Source organism: Salvelinus namaycush, chromosome 24 (assembly GCF_016432855.1).
Source record: "Salvelinus namaycush isolate Seneca chromosome 24, SaNama_1.0, whole genome shotgun sequence".
Taxonomy (NCBI): domain Eukaryota; kingdom Metazoa; phylum Chordata; class Actinopteri; order Salmoniformes; family Salmonidae; genus Salvelinus; species Salvelinus namaycush.
The window spans coordinates 36,296,435-36,316,809 of NC_052330.1; the positions used below are offsets into that span (position 1 = coordinate 36,296,435).

General features: G+C 45.5%; 1 protein-coding gene across 3 annotated transcripts in view; it reads left to right on the forward strand.

The window, feature by feature from the left end:
• The first annotated feature begins 234 nt into the window (after window positions 1-234).
• Window positions 235-20,375, forward strand: part of LOC120019208 (feline leukemia virus subgroup C receptor-related protein 2-like) — a 57,959-nt gene continuing 37,818 nt past the window's right edge. For 2 of the 3 annotated variants that reach the window (XR_005472302.1, XM_038962527.1), the window contains exons 1-2: window positions 235-1,367; window positions 13,069-13,210. Coding sequence is in view for 2 of the 3 variants with exons in the window: in XM_038962527.1 (XP_038818455.1) it covers window positions 762-1,367; window positions 13,069-13,210 (748 nt within the window). In the remaining variant the exon portion in view is untranslated. The remainder of the gene's footprint in view (window positions 1,368-13,068; window positions 13,211-20,375) is intronic. The other variant, XM_038962526.1, reaches the window with a different exon arrangement.

The following is a 20,375-nucleotide window of genomic DNA, read 5'->3' on the forward strand; positions in this document are numbered from 1 at the left end:
AAACTCATTCCACGGAGGGCCGAGTGTCGGTGGGTTTGCGCTCTTCCCTTGTACTTGAGTGATGAATTAAGGTCCGTAATTAGTAAGGAATTCCTCACACCTGGTGGACTTGGGCTGAAATTGAAAGGGGAAAAACTAAACCTTGCAGCCCATAGGCCAAGCTGTCACGCCTGTTTTAAACCATCCCATTATTGGTCCTTAAGAGAAATCTCCACCCACCCGAGACAGCTGGCCATGTAAAACCAACTGGCCCATTGATACTTCGCTCGACGCTGAACAGAATGACATCTCCATACATTATTTAAAAACAAATGTAGGGCTACATTTGTTGAGTTTGAACGGCTTGTGAAAGTAGGCTACTGTTTTTTTTGTCAACTTCAGCACAACAGGAACAGGAAAAGTGCCCCTATGCAGGCTACTTGCAAATGTAGTCTATGAGTGGCTTGTCTAGTTTACCCTTTGCACAGCGAGTTATTTAATAGTTGTTTAGCGAACTGAAACTTCACATTTTCATCTCAGGGAATGCCTTTGCTTTAAACTACTTTATTTGCTAACGTGGCATCAAATAGAAAGTGGTGTCGGTTGTAGTTTCTGATTGGTGAACTTCGAGAGGTGGTGTAGCTGGTTTGGCTTGTGTACTAGAGTACTGTCAAAAGATCTGGAGCTGTCACATAGCCAGGCTGGTCCGAACTCTCACTAAAATGTAAGAGGCATACGTGTCTGTATTGTATTCACCTGCCCGTCCTTAATTAAACTTCAACATGAGTGGCGAAAATGAAAAACCCGCCTTGGTTTATGGCGAAATCAACGACAATCAAAATGTGTTAGATCTGGAAAAAATTACAATTATGAAGTATGCCGTTGACAGCGAGGACGTGCGCATGGAGCACAAGATAGGACTCCAGAACAGCGACGATACAAACCAAACCATCAAACTATACAAGCGGCGATGGCTCATCGTGTTGCTGTTCAGCTCGTATTCTCTCTGTAACTCGTTCCAATGGATCCAGTACGGAATTATCAACAACATTTTCATGAAGTTCTACGGGGTAGATTCTTTCACTATAGATTGGATGTCTATGATATACATGTTGACTTACATTCCCTTCATATTCCCGGTCACCTGGTTACTGGATAAGAAGGGGCTCCGTGTCATTGCGCTGGTTGCTACAGCCATGAATTGCGCGGGGACTTGGATCAAAGTGACCAGTGTGAGACCCGACCTGTTCGCGGTCACCATGTTCGGACAGTTCTGCTGCTCCTTTGCGCAGGTGTTTATCCTCGGGATGCCGTCGAAGATCGCCTCGGTGTGGTTCGGATCGGAGGAGGTGTCCACCGCTTGCTCCATCGGGGTCTTCGGAAACCAGGTATGTTATGTTGTCTAAGGTCCAATATATTCAAAAGTAATTGCAGATGTAGCTATTTGTTTATGTTGTCAGTCATTTTGCACTTTTTTTTAATGATTAGTCACTTATCGGAATGTTAAAGATTACTCCACCCATGTGTCCATTTGGTCCAGTTGGGAATTGCGCAATGACGCAAGATTCTCAAGCCACCGCTGGCCTATATTGGCCAGTTGGTAATCTCTCATCCTCTGCCCTCAAAGGTGAAAGGTCAATGTCATCACGTACATATTCATTTGTTCCACTGACGAGACTGAGAGAACAGTGTACAGTGTGAGTCTAGTCACAAGTTCAAGCCACCATGAATAATCTCTTTATCTCTGGGCCTGAAAGGTGAAAGTCACAGTTACAGATGTATTTGTCCCACTGACCAACTGGCCTGGCTTGAGAGATCAATGTATAGGGTTATCTATACCATAGCATAATCACAGGACATAAGCCCTCAGGGCACCATAACAATTTCAATGGAAGTGGGAAACTAAACATTTCCATTTACTCCTCTCGAGTCCAATGACCATTTGCCAAGTAAGGTTCCTGTGTTGTTGAAGTTCTAAGTTTGGACGTCATGCTTGCTTCTTCATTCCGTGCTGTTTGAGATCCATAGGTGCTGAATAAGGGATTCTCATATCTCTTTATAACGCACGTGCAGGAACACTCAAAGTAGCACCGGAGTGAGAGACTCACAAAGCTGTGTGAGGAAGACGAGATGTTTCTGAGGACCAGTCAAAAAAACATGGGCCTTAGAGACAATCCTTAGGCTTAACCTTCTTGTTACAGGGAAGTCGACATCTCAGCGTAACACTTCTAAAGGATATGTATCTACAGTAGGCCTATTTACATGTTTAAAAAAACATAAATTGACATTGTTACGTTACAGCCTTATCCTAAAATTGCTGGGGATTCGTAAAAAATAAATATCTATGCACAATACCCCATAATGACAAAGCGAAAATAGTAAAGAAAATAATCACAAATCTAAAAAAAAACGACCTTATTTCCATAAGTATTCAGACCCTTTGCTATGAGACATGAAATTGAGCTCAGGTGCATCCTGTTTCCATTGATCATCCTTGAGATGTTTCTACCACTTGATTGGAGTCCACCTGTGGTAAATTAAATTGATTGCTCATGATTTGGAAAGGCACACACCTGTCTATATAAGGTCCCACAGTTGACAGTGCATGTCAGAGCAAAGACCAAGCCATGAGGTTGAAGGAATTGTCCGTAGAGCTCCAAGACAGGATTGTGTCGAGGCACAGATCTGGAGAAGGGTACCAAAAAATGTCTGCAGCATTGAAGAACACCATGGCATCCAATCCATAATTCTTAAATGGAAGAAGTTTGGAACCACCAAGACTCTTCCTAGAGCTGGCTGCCCAGCCAAACTGAGCAATCTGGGGAGAAGGTCACCTCCCTGACCAAGGCCCAAGAAACTGATGGTCACTCTGACAGAGCTCCAGAGTTCCTCTGTGGACATGGGAGAACCTTCCATAAGGGCAACCATCTCTGCAGCACTCCACCAATCAGGCCTTTATGGTAGGGTGGCCAGATGGAAGCCACTCCCTCCACAATCACCCGACCTCAACCCAATTGAGATGGTTTGGGATGAGATGGACCGCAGAATGAAGGAAAAGCAGCCAACCAGTGCTCAGCATATATGGGAACTCCTTCAAGACTGTTGGAAAAGCATTCCTCATGAAGCTGGTTGAGAGAATGCCAAGAGTATGCAAACCTGTCAAGGCAAAGAGTGGCTATTTTTGAAGAATCTCAAATATAAAATATATTTTGATTTAACACTTATGTAATCATGTAGTAACCAAATGTTATTTCATAGTTTTGAAGTCTTCACTATTCTTATTATAAAGGAAAACCCTTGAATGAGTAGGTGTCTAAACTTTTTACTGTGTTATTTATATATATATATACATATACTACACAATCTGACTAAAACCCAGATGAGAGCGTAGTACTTTTTCACAGTTGCGTTTCTCTAAGGAAGTGTACACCAGTGTAGGCTAAGTTATTCGGCTAATGTGGTAATATGTTAGGCAAATGGACTGGAACACCAGCTATAGCTAACTACTGAGTTGTTGCACATTAACAGAGTTGTCTTAATTCATCACATGTTGTCTTGAAACACACAGAGTAATTTAACCTCTGACCTCTAGCTGGTGTTCATGGAGACTTTGCTTCTTCTCGCGTCAGTTTGTTATTTTCATAAGTATTGTTTTGGTTTTTCTTTTCTTATTCCTAGTTAGTGATAACACTCATTTTCAGGCCCACAAATTAACTTTGAGACTGGTAATTAAATAATGAGACGGGTTTTCTCTCTTATTTCACGTTATCCCATTGTTACCATGCAACAAGGTGTCTCAGATGTGCCGATGCCTTTTCCAAATAAGGAAGTGTAAAAATAAAAATAAAAATAACCAGGACACTGCATTCTCTTAAGTTATCATGAATTAATTCACCACGCACTGCAATAAGTAACCTCAGATCAAGTTCTTTCCCTATTATTTTTTTAAACTATACAATAAAGTTTACATATCCTATGAAGGCTAAGTTATTCAGCCAGTATGGAAATGTATTAACCAAATGGGGTGAATCACTGAGGCCCAACTGTTCATGTGAAACTACTCAGAGTTGTCTTAGTTTAGCTGAAAAACATTCCTTACCTCCAGGAGATTTAACGGGGGATTATCTAGCAAAAAATCTACAAGGGTGCATGTGTCAGCATATGGTCTCACAAGTGCTCTGAGGATCTCATCTCGGTACCTAATGGCAGTCAGGCTACCTCTGGCGAGCACATGGAGGGCTGTGCGGCCCCACAAAGAAATGCCACCCCACACCATGACTGACCCACCGCCAAACCGGTCATGCTGGAGGATGTTGCAGGCAGCAGAACGTTCTCCACGGCGTCTCCAGACTCTGTCACGTGCTCAGTGTGAACCTGCTTTCATCTGTGAAGAGCACAGGGCGCCAGTGGCGAATTTGCCAATCTTGGTGTTCTCTGGCAAATGCCAAACGTCCTGCACGGTGTTGGGCTGTAAGCACAACCCCCACCTGTGGACGTCGGGCCCTCATACCACCCTCATGGAGTCTGTTTCTGACCGTTTGAGCAGACGCATGCACATTTGTGGCCTGCTGGAGGTCATTTTGCAGGGCTCTGGCAGTGCTCCTCCTTGCACAAAGGCGGAGGTAGCGGTCCTGCTGCTGGGTTGTTACCCTCCTACGGCCTCCTCCACGTCTCCTGATGTACTGGCCTGTCTCCTGGTAGCGCCTCCATGCTCTGGACACTACGCTGACAGACACAGCAAACCTTCTTGCCACAGCTCGCATTGATGTGCCATCCTGGATGAGCTGCACTACCTGAGCCACTTGTGTGGGTTGTAGACTCCGTCTCATGCTACCACTAGTGAGAGCACCGCCAGCATTCAAAAGTGACCAAAACATCAGCCAGGAAGCATAGCAACTGAGAAGTGTTCTGTGGTCACCACCTGCAGAATCACTCCTTTATTGCAAGGTGTCTTGCTAATTGCCTATAATTTCCACCTTTTGTCTATTCCATTTGCACAACAGCATGTGAAATGTATTGTCAATCAGTGTTGCTTCCTAAGTGGACAGTTTGATTTCACAGAAGTGTGATTGACTTGGAGTTACATTGTGTTGTTTAAGTGTTCCCTTTATTTTTTTGAGCAGTGTATATACATTGCAATTATTTTCGAATGAGCGGCCGTTCATGTGCAAAGGATTAGCACTTCAATTAATATAATTATCAACTGTAGTGAATCCATTTTGTCTTTCCCGCTCTTTTTCTGTCCCACCCCTTTCCATTGTCTACCAAGCGTCATACCAGTTTAGCCCAATAGGGTCTTATCAATACGTTGTTAGTAACCAATATCTACTGTTTATGTATCTGTGGTTAGTAAGTAAATAATTAAGCCAATTTGTATAGCTGATTCATCATTTAGGCTAGGGTTCGTGCAGATATCCAAAGGTATGCGACGTTCAGTAATGAGAACTGATGAGGGAATATTGATACGTTACTAGAAGACTAATTGTTAAGATATGAAAATATCTGAGGAGTCAATTCGGAAGTAGACTCTATATAAATTTTCCCGTGGTGCCCCAACTTAGTCAATTAAAGTTAACGTGATTAAACTAATCATATAATAATTACAGAATTATTTGATAAAATAAAATAAGTCTTCACATTTTAATGATAGTCAGACACGACAAGGTGTTCTAAAACTTTGGGCTGAAATATTTGAATATTTGCTTTGATAGTCGTTTTTACAATTTGTCGTATCAATGCTTAATAAAAAAAAAACTAACCATCTGATATTTGAATAGACATTTTATAATTTCATAAAGAGAAAAGTAAAGCTGTTAACAATTTTTGTTAACTAAATTGTTTTTGTTGAAAACATTGATTGCTTTTTCAAGTGTGTGTGAGAATGTTGCTTACTCAGTCGTCAATTGACAGCATTTTGGCCAACAGGTCCAGATTGGACCATACCTGAAGGAATCTTAAAGGTCCGTTTCACAATTTTGGACCACACATTATTGGGCTCCCGAGTGGCGCAGCGGTCTAAGGCACTGCATCTCAGTGCAAGAGGCGTCACTACAGACCCTGGCTTAAATCCAGGCTGGATCACATCCGGCTCATGATTGGGAGTCCCATAGGGTGCCGCACAATTGCCCCAGCATCATCCGGGTTTGGCTGGGGTAGGCTGTCGTTGTAAATAAGAATTTGTTCTTAACTGACTTGCCTAGTTAAATAAAGGTTACATTTTAAAATAAATTAAGATACAGTAGAGCACAGCTGAGTACAATGCAGTAATGTCGAGTGTATTCAGTACTGTATCCTACTGTACTATCCTGAATGAAACCCTACTGTACTCTGATTGCAACTGCACTGTACTCTAATATACAATAGAGTTAAAATCAGCTGTACTGTATTTAACTGAATCAAACTGTACTGTGTTGTCCCAAAAATTATTCTAAGTGTCTTTCCAACGTCCTCTAGCTTAATGGGTACATTACCGAACAAAACGAACATTTCTTGTGGGAGTCCTGGGACTGTACTCATTCTATTGAATTAAAATCAGCTGTACTGTATTTTGCTCTACTGTGCTCAACTGAATCAAACTGTACTGTGTTGTCCCCAAAAATTATTCTAAGTGTCTTTCCAACGTCCTCTAGCTTACTGGGTACATTGTTACAATGGGGTTGATTGTCAGATTGTGACAACCAGTCCTCCAATGCTAATGCTAGTTAGCATTAGTTAGTAAGATGCTCGATAGCACATGGCTTGACCTAAACTTAAATAGGCTTGAAATAAAGCTGTCCCTTTCCTCTTTTCAATAAAAGTAATTGTTTATGGATACTCCCATCATACAACTACTTATTAAATAAATAGCAAACATATGAATATTTACTTTAACCCATGAGAAAATCTATTCCCCCCTCAATGTTTTGTGATTCTGAATTGACCACATTGATGACCTCTGTTATACAGAACACTTTTCTTTTATGTTTTTATTTTATCTTGATATTATTCTCCAAATTATATTATTATTCTCTAAATGATATATATAGAACTCAAATAGGCTGTAACTACTTTAGAAGCACATATTGTGCCCTAAAAAATGAATATGTAATGCTGTAAATGTACTGAACAAAAATATAAACAATTTCCAAAGATTTTACTGAGTTACAGTTAATATATAGAAATCAGTCAATTGAAATAAATTCGTTAGGCCCTAATCTATGGATTCCACATGACTGGGCAGGGGCACAGCCATGAGTGGGCCTGGGAGGGCATAGGCCCACCCACTTCCAAGCCCACCCACTTGGGAGCCAGACCCAGACATTCAGAATGATTTTTTTTTTCCCCACAAAAGGGGTTTATTACAGACTGACATTTCATCAGCTGTCTGGTTAGCTGGTCTCAGACGACCCCGCAGGTGAAGAAGCCGGATGTGGAGGTCCTGGGCTGGCATGGTTACACGCGTTTGTGAGGCTGGTTTGAGGTACTGCCAAATTCTCTGAAACAAAATTGGAGGGATGATAAAGAAATTAACATAATTCTCTGGCAACTGCTCTAGTGGACATTCCTGCAGTCAGCATGTCAATTCTGACTTCTGTGGCATTGTGTTGAGACAACTGCACATTTTATTGTCCCCAACACAAGGTCCACCTGATGCCTACCTAATTATTATTTTCAAAATCAGTAAGTAATCAAATCAAGTTTATTTTTTATATAGCCCTTCGTACATCAGCTAATAGTAGAGCCTTAAATAGATAAGTTAACTTGTCCGTGAGATTTACACGGTTATCAAAACGTCACGCCAGGGTGAGCCTCCACACAACATAGCCCTTAAGTGTTTCTAAAATCCCCTATGGGGAAAAATTAATGGTGGAAAAAACGATTGGAGCCATTTCCCTGTTTTGACCACTAGGTTTTATGGGTATTATGACTCATACTGTGCTACTCTATTGCAGCCAGCACTTGTAGGTCAAAGTAACAACTCAAATTAACACATCCCTCAGAAAAACGAATCATAACTTAAACTGCACATCGCTAATCTATGATCATTGATTTCCGTAAGATGCTATCTTTCTGTCTGTGCCCTCAAATGTTTGGATATACTAGTAAAGTTAACAGGTTGTTAGCTAGCTAGCCAATGAGGTAACATGCTCTAAAGTGTAAAAAAAAAAAAAAAAAAGGTTAACAACGTCGATGTGCGAGTAGTTTTAGAACTGCCCACAACATGGTTTATGGATGGAAAAAGCGTTCTCGGCGATCCTCTACTGGAAGATAAGTATTGCGCTGGTAAAATGGGACAGATCTTTTGAGCTAGACGCAAGCTGTTTTCACTGTAGTAATGGGTACTTTTGAAACAACGGTACAGCGAGCCCTTATCATTACAACAATTTATATTTTCATAGTCGCACAAAATAAAACTCCGTCGCACTGCTAAATATTTTTGTGGTATGCCCCCTCATCCCCTCCATTAGAGCCCTGACAACACATCCAAATGAATGATAGATTTCACAATTATTTTCTTAAATGATTGATCAACACAGATACTTAAGGTACTTGTTATGTTGTCTGTGACTTGGTGGCTACATGGTGCTGAATGTGCATGGTGATGAGCCTGAGATCTATTTATCTCCAGTAAATATCAATGTCTTCATTTTGTGACATGATGGTTGGTGCTTAGCTGCCAATTTAACAAATGAAAAATGATCTTACTCTGAAATCCATCTCATCCATATAAACCTAACCTGTCCAGTTTTCACTATCAGCCAACTGCAAGTGGTCTTGGATCGTTAGTATTTTAAATACCTAGAGAGTTAGAGTTGGGTTGAATAGGTCACTGTGGCAAGAACTCTGTGACATCCGCTTTCTGAATAGAATGTGTGTTTTTACTCTTTGGACCAAGGGTCACATGTTGTATCTAATCGGCATTGAGCTAATCCACGAGCTCCAAGTCCACTAGTGAGTGGATATTTGATCCCCTAAACGGGTGACGGTCCCAAAGCATAAAGATGTATCATTTGATCCTTATCCACCACAGAGTATTTCCAACTGCCTTTACACCGTCGGCTGGGAAAGCGTCTGATGTCAGTCATTTAAAGCTATCAGCTAAAATCAATTCAAATCACATGCTTGGTAAACAACAGGTGTAGATTAACAGTGAAACGTTTACTGACGGCTCTTCCCAACAACGCAGAGAAAAAAATAGGTGTTGCAGACTAACAGTGGGTGTTGCTCAAAATGCGTACTACCACGCTTCAAGCACGCAAATTGGAGCATGAGTCCAAATCAAAGTATTCCAAACGGAGCACGGAGGGCACTTCTTGAATACGTACTCTCTGTTTGAACATATTTTGAAGCACACATTCGATGGAAGCTTCAAAGGAAAGTATGCAAAGAAATATGATGCAATCACGTAAAACAATGTACGCAACATTTCTTGAAATCGATGTCGGCCATTATTTGAGCTGAAGCGAGATAATAATTATAAATAATAATAACAATGATAAAATACACTACGACTGAATGAATGAAATGTTGCCGATTTGACATCTCATTTGTTGCCTGACTACAATATCTTATCTAGATACATTAATAAATACATGCTGTGTTATTTTTGCCATGTTTACCTGCCTACGTACCATAGATCATAAGTCAATAGTGCTAACTGTCTAGCTACTACAGTCGTGGCCAAAAGTTGAGAATAACACTAATTTTCAGTCTGCTGCCTCAGTATGTATGACGGCAATTTGCATATACTCCAGAATGTTATGAAGAGTGATCAGATTAATTGCAAAGTCCCTCTTTGCCATGCAAATGAACTGAATCCCCAAAAAACATTTCCACTGCATTTCAGCCCTGCCACAAAAGGACCAGCTGACATGTCAGTGATTCTATCGTTAACACAGGTGTCAGTGTTGACGAGGACAAGGCTGGAGATCACTGTCATGCTGATTGAGTTCGAAAAACAGACTAGAAGCTTCAAAAGGAGAGTGGTCCTTGGAATCATTGTTATTCCTCTGTCAACCATGGTTACCTGCAAGGAAACATGTGCCGTCATCATTGCTTTGCACAAAAAGGGCTTCACAGGCAAGGATATTGCTGCAAGTAAGATTGCACCTAAATCAACCATTTATCGGATCATCAAGAACTTCAAGGAGAGCGGTTCAAACGTTGTAAAGAAGGCTTCAGGGCGCCCAAGAATGATCAGCAAGCGCCAGGACCGTCTCCTAAAGTTGATTCAGCTGCGGGATCGGGGCATCACCAGTACAGAGCTTGCTCAGGAATGGCAGCAGGTAGGTGTGAGTGCATCTGCACGAACAGTGAGGCGAGGACTTTGAGGATGGCCTGGTGTCAAGAAGGGCAGCAAAGAAGCCACTTCTCTCCAGGACGAACATCAGGGACAGACTGATATTCTGCAAAAGGTACAGGGGTTTGACTGCTGAGGACTGGGGTAAAGTCATTTTCTCTGATGAATCCCCTTTCCGATTGTTTGGGCCATCTGGAAAAAAGCTTGTCCGGAGAAGACAAGGTGAGCGCTACCATCAGTCCTGTTTCCTGCCAACAGTAAAGCATCCTGAGCCCATTCATGTGTGGGGTTGCTTCTCAGCCAAGGGAGTGGGCTGACTCTCAATTTTGCCTAAGAACACAGCCATGAATAAAGAATGGTACCAACACATCCTCCGAGAGCAACTTCTCCCAACCATCCAGGAACAGTTTGGTGACGAACAATGCCTTTTCCAGCATGATGTTGCACCTTACCATAAGGCAAAAGTGTTAACTAAGTGGCTCGGGGAACAAAACATCGATATTTTGGGTCCATGACCAGGAAACTCCCCAGACCTTAATCCCATTGAGAACTTGTGGTCAATCCTCAAGAGGCGGGTGGACAAACACAAACCCACCAACTCCAAGCATTGATTATGCAAGAATGGGCTGCCATCAGTCAGGATGTGGCCCAGAAGTTAATTGACAGCATGCCAGGGCGGATTGCAGAGGTCTTGAAAAAGAAGGGTCAACACTACAAATATTGACTCTTTGCCTTTGACACTGATGAAATTCTTGTAATTATACTTCAATATTGCATAGTAAAATCTGACAAATCTAAAGACACTGAAGCAGCAAACTTTGTGGAAATTAATATTTGTGCCGTTCTCAACTTTTGGCCACGATGGTAGTTGCAAACAAAATAAATACAGGCTTAATTTATTTATTTTTGGGGGCTTGCCTGTTTTGCATGTTATTTTGGCATTAATACATGGTCTTATCAATTTGCATTTGGTACCTTGGGTCGAGTGTTAGCACCAACTCACGAAACCCCCGTTTCTACACCGTGTAAATTGGGGCCATGTTAAGTTGCAACGGCAGCTGTTAACTCCTTCCATCTTCGTGATTCTTTGCAATATTGTGTGCCGCGGGCAAAAGCCTCTTGCAAACGTCTGAGTCGGGGGTTTGTTTAGAGCTCTCGGCTATACTTTTGGGTCTCATCCGTAGACTCTCATTCGTACTGTTTCACATAATTCTTGCGTAGGTGGTAAGAGGTTAGTGGTTTGAGCCTGTTGTCGGGACCGGCCTGCGGCATATTTTGCAGAGGTCGGTTTTTTGGTCTGTCAGACTTTTCATACCCAAACCACGTCCATGCGACCGAAGTAGTCCCTCTTTTAGGTACGGGCTCTGTGTCTCCGGGCTCTGTGTCTCCGGGCTCTGTGTCTCCGGGCTCTGTGTCTCCGGGCTCTGTGTCTCCGGGCTCTGTGTCTCCGGGCTCTGTGTCTCCGGGCTCTGTGTCTCCGGGCTCTGTGTCTCCGGGCTCTGTGTCACGCTCACTCTCCATGTTTGTGTTGCAAATGTCTTTCCACATGGCTTTCTCCATTCAACTACCTGTTGCTGACTTGGTGTTCAAGATACTTTTGACCATGTAGTGTTGTATGTGGGCTCTCCTTCAAATTAGTGGATTTGGCTATTTCAGCCACACCCGTTGCTTACAGGTGTATAAAATTGAGCACACAGCCATGCAATCTCCATAGACAAACATTGACAGTAGATTGGCTTCACTGAAGAGCTCAGTGACTTTACACATGGCACTGTCATAGGATGCAATCTTTCCAACAAGTCAGTAAACCAACTTTCTGCCCTTCTATTGCTGCCCCGGTCAACTGTAAGTGCTGTTATTGTGAAGTGGAAACGTCTACGAGCAACAACAGTTCTGCTGTGAAGTGGTAGGCCACAAGCTCACAGGACCACCGAGTGCAGAAGCATGTAAAAATGGTCTGTCCTCAGTTGAAACTCACTACCGAGTTCCAAACTGCCTCTGGAAGCAAAATTAGCGCAACTGTTCGTCGGGAGCTTCATGAAATGGGTTTTCATGACCGAGCATCCGCACAGATCACCATGCATAATGCCAAGCGTTGGCTGGAGTGGTGTTAAGCTCTCTGCCATTGGACTTTGGAACAATGGAAATGGTTTTCTGGAGTGACGAATCACGCTTTACCATCTGTCAGTCCGATGGACGAATTTGGTTTTGTCGGATGCCAGGAGAACACTAGCTGCATGGTTCAGGCTAGGCCCCTTAGTTCCCGTGAAGGGAAATCTTACCACTACAGCATAGAATGATATTCAAGACGATTCTGTGCTTCCAACTTTGTGGCAACAGTTTGGGTAAGGCCCTTTCCTGTTTCAGCATGACAATGCCCCCGTGCACAAAGCGAGGTCCATACAGAAATGGTTTGTCAGGATCAGTGTAGAAGAACTTGACTGGCCTGGACAGAGACCTGACCTCAACTCCATCGAAGACCATTTGGGATGAATTGGAACGCAGACTGCGAGCCAGGCCTAATCGCTCAACGTGTACAGTATGTGTTGGTCATATAGAGTCTCTATGGTTACATCACTTTGTGGCTTTTCAAAAACTAGACGTCACTTCTGGACATTTTTGGAAGGGATGGACCAACATGCACTGTGAAGTATCACGTTTGAGCCAGGTTAATTTTACACTGGTGTAGTGCTACTGTAACTAGATTGAATGAAAAGCTGTCTGCCAAATTTTGTCTGTCTCCAACATGCATATTCACTATACACGTTTGTGTTTTCTGCTAAAGCTGTACTGTCTGTCTTCTCTTCCAGTTGGGTATAGCCATTGGGTTCCTGGTCCCTCCCATCCTGGTGCCTAACGGTGAGGACATGGATCAGCTGGCCTATGACATCAGTATCATGTTCTACATCACAGCAGGAGTTGCTACGCTGCTCTTCATACTGGTCGTCATGGGTAACTATTATACACTTATTATAATGCACTATGTAGCCCACAGGTGTACATGTAGTGACAGGCATGGATCTACACTCACTTCCTGTAGGCCCTATTCCAATGAGGCACTGGTGATTATCAATAGATCTGAATTAAAGGGCAAGATCAGGAACGTTATGTGAACATGTAGACTCTGATCTGGTTATGGAGATGAATATGAAAAGCGGTGGAAATTCCACTTAAATCTGACGTGGGGATATCTCTACTTTCTAGATGCAGACGTTGGATAACCAGCTACTTGAACGAACAGCGACCTTGTAACCTACGGTAGTGCAGCGCTGTGATACTAGTAATCCACTGACTAGGCCTGGGAATTGCCAGGGGACCTCACAATATTACTGCTACTCTCACGATTCTTTATCTATTGAGATTTACTACTGCTATTTTATTGGGATTTGACGGTCCAAATTGTTCACGGCATGTCTGCTGCAGAGACGAGAGAGCATGAGAGTTTTGTTTTGATCAGTCATGGAAGCTAAAACGCTGAAAACATGTCTCTGTATTTCAAAAGAAGATGGAGAACAAGCTATAGGATAGACAGAGTTTTGGTGCAGGTACAGCCGACTAGCGCTAGCTAATGCTACTTAGCAAAACGTTGTATGAATCAAAAATATTTTTTACTAGTCGATACTTGGTGTCAACATATCTATATAATATTGCAAAATATAGCTCCCCCCCCCCCCCCCCCCCCATCACAAACCATTATCACTGTAACCTACATACAGGTTGCACTATGACCTGTTCAGCTAACGTTGTGCAATTTAAGCCTACTCATTCTGAGGTTTATTTTCATATGACCTGATTTCACTCCATAGCTGTTACAGTCTTTTGTCCCAAATTACACCCTATTCCATACCTAGTTCACTGTGGGCCCTGGTCCAATGTAGTGTACTATATAGAGAATAGGGTGCTGATTGGGACTCGGATACTGTCTTGCTGGTGAAGTGCTATATAAAGGATCTGATGATAAAGGAGGATGTAGCCTGCAGGTAGTCTGCACAGAGAGGATATATTGGACTGAGGGTTAATGCTGTCTGAGCAAGGCTCTGCTGCCTTTTTTGGGTTCTTGTTTTGCGCTACCTAGTGAATATTTACTGGTCACTAGAGCCTGTCTGGTTGCTAGATGCCCTGTCTGTCTGTCTCTGTCTGTCTGGGCCATCTGGGAGCCTGAGTTATGCCCTGCAAAATGTGTGCCAGGTGCGGAATCTTGTGCGACAGACTGTTATCTAGCTGGAATGTTGTGTAACGGCAGAGACGGTTGTCTAGCTGGAATGTTGTGTAACGGCAGAGACGGTTGTCTAGCTGGAATGTTGTGTAACGGCAGAGACGGTTGTCTAGCTGGAGACTGTTGTGTAACGGCAGAGACGGTTGTCTAGCTGGAGACTGTTGTGTAACGGCAGAGACGGTTGTCTAGCTGGAGACTGTTGTGTAACGGCAGAGACGGTTGTCTAGCTGGAGACTGTTGTGTAACGGCAGAGACGGTTGTCTAGCTGGAGACTGTTGTGTAACGGCAGAGACGGTTGTCTAGCTGGAGACTGTTGTGTAACGGCAGAGACGGTTGTCTAGCTGGAGACTGTTGTGTAACGGCAGAGACGGTTGTCTAGCTGGAGACTGTTGTGTAACGGCAGAGACGGTTGTCTAGCTGGAGACTGTTGTGTAACGGCAGAGACGGTTGTGTAACGGCAGAGACGGTTGTCTAGCTGGAGACTGTTGCGTAACGGCAGAGACTGTTGTCTAGCTGGAGACTGTTGTGTAACGGCAGAGACGGTTGTCTAGCTGGAGACTGTGTAACGGCAGAGACGGTTGTCTAGCTGGAATGTTGTGTAACGGCAGAGACGGCTGTCTAGCTGGAGAATGTTGTGTAACGGCAGAGACGGCTGTCTAGCTGGAGAATGTTGTGTAACGGCAGAGACGGCTGTCTAGCTGGAGAATGTTGTGTAACGGCAGAGACGGCTGTCTAGATTCATGCTGTGTCTCTCAATGGATGAAAGAGGACAGAAATCGTTGACAGGCATGTTTCAGGTGTTTTATATGTGTGTGTGTGTGTGTGTGAATCTGGAAGAGGACAACAATGAGTTTTAAGATGTGAATATTAGCCTGAATGTAGCATTTACCTTGCCATGGTTTTCAGTACATTTGACTCTCAGTACTTTACATGGATACTACAGTAGCTGAGTACTAGGGAACTGTGTATATCTAGAACAGCTTCATTACACTCCAACGAGTTTCAATGTCTTATAAGTAGCCTTGTACAAGCCGGAATGGTACACAGGGCAGGAAGCCTATCTCCTATAGCGTGTACAAGTACACTCCCTGGATGCTAGTCTATCGTAGGGCCTTCAGTGTCTTGAGTTTGAGTGTACCTCGGGGTGCCTGTTCAGTGAGGACTGAAATTTCTTTTTTTTTTAGTTGACAGTACTTAGCAAAGAGTACACTCCTGCTGGTTGAGACACCCCAGGGAAGATTATAGATTAGAGCTAAGAACAGAGACATCTGTACACAAAGATATCTGCCCCCTGACTCCAGTCTGAAAGTCAGCTTTATGCAAGTCATGTAACAGTCATGATTCCACAGTTGACATTCCTTTTGGGTCTGAGATTAATTTTTTTTGTCTTTTTTTTTTTTTAATCCTTGAAAGACTATTTTTTTTTTTGTCAGCTAGCTGAAGATTAATAGCCTGACAGGAATGGTAAGATGTACTTGTTTGTCCTATAAGTTTTGAAAGAACCAATTACAAGACTGAGGCAAAACCCATTTAAAAACCTTCCAATATTTGCTTGTTCAGACAATGGCCTCTAGGTCTATGAATCTCTCTCTCTAAATGGATGAAGGTCAGTTATGTTTATCTGGAAGAGTGTAATAATATGTTGATGCGTAAAATGCATCACATTTTCCGGGCTTTGTCAGGGTTTTAAGTACATCGATTCATACAGTACTGTGTATGCTTGCTGGCTGAGTACTTAGTCATTATTATTAATTTAATAATAATGACAGTGATTTAAAAATACAAACAAATGTAATAAAATTAAATACAGAAATATCTAATTTACATAAGTATTTACACCCTTGAGTCAGTACATGTTAGAATCACCTTTTCGACAGTGATTACAGCTCAGTCTTTCTGGGTAAGTCTATTTTATTTAACTCGGCAAGTCAGTTAAGAACAAATTCTTATTTACAATGCCGGCCAAACCCGGATGACGCTGGGCCAATTGTGCGCCACCCTATGGGACTCCCAATCACGACCGGTTGTGATACAACCTGGATTCGAACCAGGGACTGTAGTGATGCCGCAAGCACTGAGATGCAGTGCCTTAGACCGCTGCAGCACTCGGGAGGCCATTTCTAAGATGGTGTGATTCCTCTCCAACAAGCCTTTTAGTTTCAATGTCTTGTAAGTAGCCTTGTCCAAGTTAGAACATCCCCTATTTCCTGTTTCTGTTTGATGTACAAGAACACTGGACAGGACACTAGTCTATCATAGGGCCTTTAGGGTCTGGGGTTAGTGAGGGTCTGGGGTTAGTGAGGGTCTGGGGTTAGTGAGGGTCTGGGGTTAGTGGGGGTCTGGGGTTAGTGAGGGTCTGGGGTTAGTGAGGGTCTGGGGTTAGTGAGGGTCTGGGGTTAGTGAGGGTCTGGGGTTAGTGAGGGTCTGGGGTTAGTGAGGGTCTGGGGTTAGTGAGGGTCTGGGGTTAGTGAGGGTCTTGGGTCTGGGGTTAGTGAGGGTCTGGGGTTAGTGAGGGTCTTGGGTCTGTGGTTAGTGAGGGTCTGTGGTTAGTGAGGGTCTTGGGTCTGAGGTAAGTTGAGGTGTTATTGACCCATTCCTAGAGAGACGGCGCCAAGACCTTCAACTTTCTGATTATCCTGTAGACAGCTGTCTCCAGGGAAGGTGTACACACACAGATGGGTCTCAGCAGCCAGTGTGTTGCATTGAGAGTGTGTCTTGGGTCTGTGTAGCTGTGGGTTCCAGTTCAGTGAGTACAGTCTAGGTTAGAGTACTTAGTTGGAGTAGACTCGTGCTGGGGAGGGCTAGTTCACTGATAACCCCTGCTGGTTGAGACCCCCCAGGGAGGGCTAGTACACTGATAACCCCTGCTGGTTGAGACCCCCCAGAGAGGGCTAGTACACTGATAACCCCTGCTGGTTGAGACCCCCCAGGGAGGGCTAGAACACTGATAACCCCTGCTGGTTGAGACCCCCCAGGGAGGGCTAGAACACTGATAACCCCTGCTGGTTGAGACCCCCCAGGGAGGGCTAGTTCACTGATAACCCCTGCTGGTTGAGACCCCCCAGGGAGGGCTAGTTCACTGATAACCCCTGCTGGTTGAGACCCCCCAGGGAGGGCTAGTTCACTGATAACCCCTGCTGGTTGAGACCCCCCAGGGAGGGCTAGTTCACTGATAACCCCTGCTGGTTGAGACCCCCCAGGGAGGGCTAGTTCACTGATAACCCCTGCTGGTTGAGACCCCCCAGGGAGGGCTAGTTCACTGATAACCCCTGCTGGTTGAGACCCCCCAGGGAGGGCTAGTTCACTGATAACCCCTGCTGGTTGAGACCCCCCAGGGAGGGCTAGTTCACTGATAACCCCTGCTGGTTGAGACCCCCCAGGGAGGGCTAGTTCACTGATAACCCCTGCTGGTTGAGACCCCCCAGGGAGGGCTAGTTCACTGATAACCCCTGCTGGTTGAGACCCCCCAGGGAGGGCTAGTTCACTGATAACCCCTGCTGGTTGAGACCCCCCAGGGAGGGCTAGTTCACTGATAACCCCTGCTGGTTGAGACCCCCCAGGGAGGGCTAGTTCACTGATAACCCCTGCTGGTTGAGACCCCCCAGGGAGGGCTAGTTCACTGATAACCCCTGCTGGTTGAGACCCCCCAGGGAGGGCTAGTACACTGATAACCCCTGCTGGTTGAGACCCCCCAGGGAGGGCTAGTTCACTGATAACCCCTGCTGGTTGAGACCCCCCAGGGAGGGCTAGTTCACTGATAACCCCTGCTGGTTGAGACCCCCCAGGGAGGGCTAGTTCACTGATAACCCCTGCTGGTTGAGACCCCCCAGGGAGGGCTAGTTCACTGATAACCCCTGCTGGTTGAGACCCCCCAGGGAGGGCTAGTTCACTGATAACCCCTGCTGGTTGAGACCCCCCAGGGAGGGCTAGTACACTGATAACCCCTGCTGGTTGAGACCCCCCCAGGGAGGGCTAGTACACTGATAACCCCTGCTGGTTGAGACCCCCCAGGGAGGGCTAGTACACTGATAACCCCTGCTGGTTGAGACCCCCCAGGGAGGGCTAGTTCACTGATAACCCCTGCTGGTTGAGACCCCCCAGGGAGGGCTAGTTCACTGATAACCCCTGCTGGTTGAGACCCCCCAGGGAGGGCTAGTTCACTGATAACCCCTGCTGGTTGAGACCCCCCAGGGAGGGCTAGTACACTGATAACCCCTGCTGGTTGAGACCCCCCCAGGGAGGGCTAGTACACTGATAACCCCTGCTGGTTGAGACCCCCCAGGGAGGGCTAGTACACTGATAACCCCTGCTGGTTGAGACCCCCCAGGGAGGGCTAGTTCACTGATAACCCCTGCTGGTTGAGACCCCCCAGGGAGGGCTAGTTCACTGATAACCCCTGCTGGTTGAGACCCCCCAGGGAGGGCTAGTTCACTGATAACCCCTGCTGGTTGAGACCCCCCCCAGGGAGGGCTAGTACACTGATAACCCCTGCTGGTTGAGACCCCCCAGGGAGGGCTAGTTCACTGATAACCCCTGCTGGTTGAGACCCCCCCCCAGGGAGGGCTAGTTCACTGATAACCCCTGCTGGTTGAGACCCCCCCCCCAGGGAGGGCTAGTTCACTGATAACCCCTGCTGGTTGAGACCCCCCCCCAGGGAGGGCTAGTTCACTGATAACCCCTGCTGGTTGAGACCCCCCAGGGAGGGCTAGTACACTGATAACCCCTGCTGGTTGAGACCCCCCAGGGAGGGCTAGTACACTGATAACCCCTGCTGGTTGAGACCCCCCAGGGAGGGCTAGTTCACTGATAACCCCTGCTGGTTGAGACCCCCCAGGGAGGGCTAGTACACTGATAACCCCTGCTGGTTGAGACCCCCCAGGGAGGGCTAGTTCACTGATAACCCCTGCTGGTTGAGACCCCCCAGGGAGGGCTAGTACACTGATAACCCCTGCTGGTTGAGACCCCCCAGGGAGGGCTAGTACACTGATAACCCCTGCTGGTTGAGACCCCCCAGGGAGGGCTAGAACACTGATAACCCCTGCTGGTTGAGACCCCCCAGGGAGGGCTAGTTCACTGATAACCCCTGCTGGTTGAGACCCCCCAGGGAGGGCTAGTTCACTGATAACCCCTGCTGGTTGAGACCCCCCAGGGAGGGCTAGTTCACTGATAACCCCTGCTGGTTGAGACCCCCCAGGGAGGACTAGTTCACTGATAACCCCTGCTGGTTGAGACCCCCCAGGGAGGGCTAGTACACTGATAACCCCTGCTGGTTGAGACCCCCCAGGGAGGGCTAGTTCACTGATAACCCCTGCTGGTTGAGACCCCCCAGGGAGGGCTAGTACACTGATAACCCCTGCTGGTTGAGACCCCCCAGGGAGGGCTAGTTCACTGATAACCCCTGCTGGTTGAGACCCCCCAGGGAGGGCTAGTTCACTGATAACCCCTGCTGGTTGAGACGCCCCAGGGAGGGCTAGTTCACTGATAACCCCTGCTGGTTGAGACCCCCCAGGGAGGGCTAGTTCACTGATAACCCCCTGCTGGTTGAGACCCCCCAGGGAGGACTAGTTCACTGATAACCCCTGCTGGTTGAGACCCCCCAGGGAGGACTAACTCCGAGATAAGAACCACAAAGACATCTGCAGCATTTCTTCACCCCCAGACTCCTCGCTGAAAGCCTGCTCTGTCAAGAGAAAGTCAGCTTGAGGCACGTCAGTCAGGATTCCACAGTCGACATTCCTTTGGGTCGGCGACTAAGGCAGAGTCCGACATGGCACGTTATTCACTGTATAGTGCACTTCTTTTGCCCTGGGCCCATGGGTAATTAGGGGGCCATTCTGGACACAGACATGTATTTGTTACTGTTGCTCTGTGTCTTTTAGACCCTTGAAAGCCATGATTTAA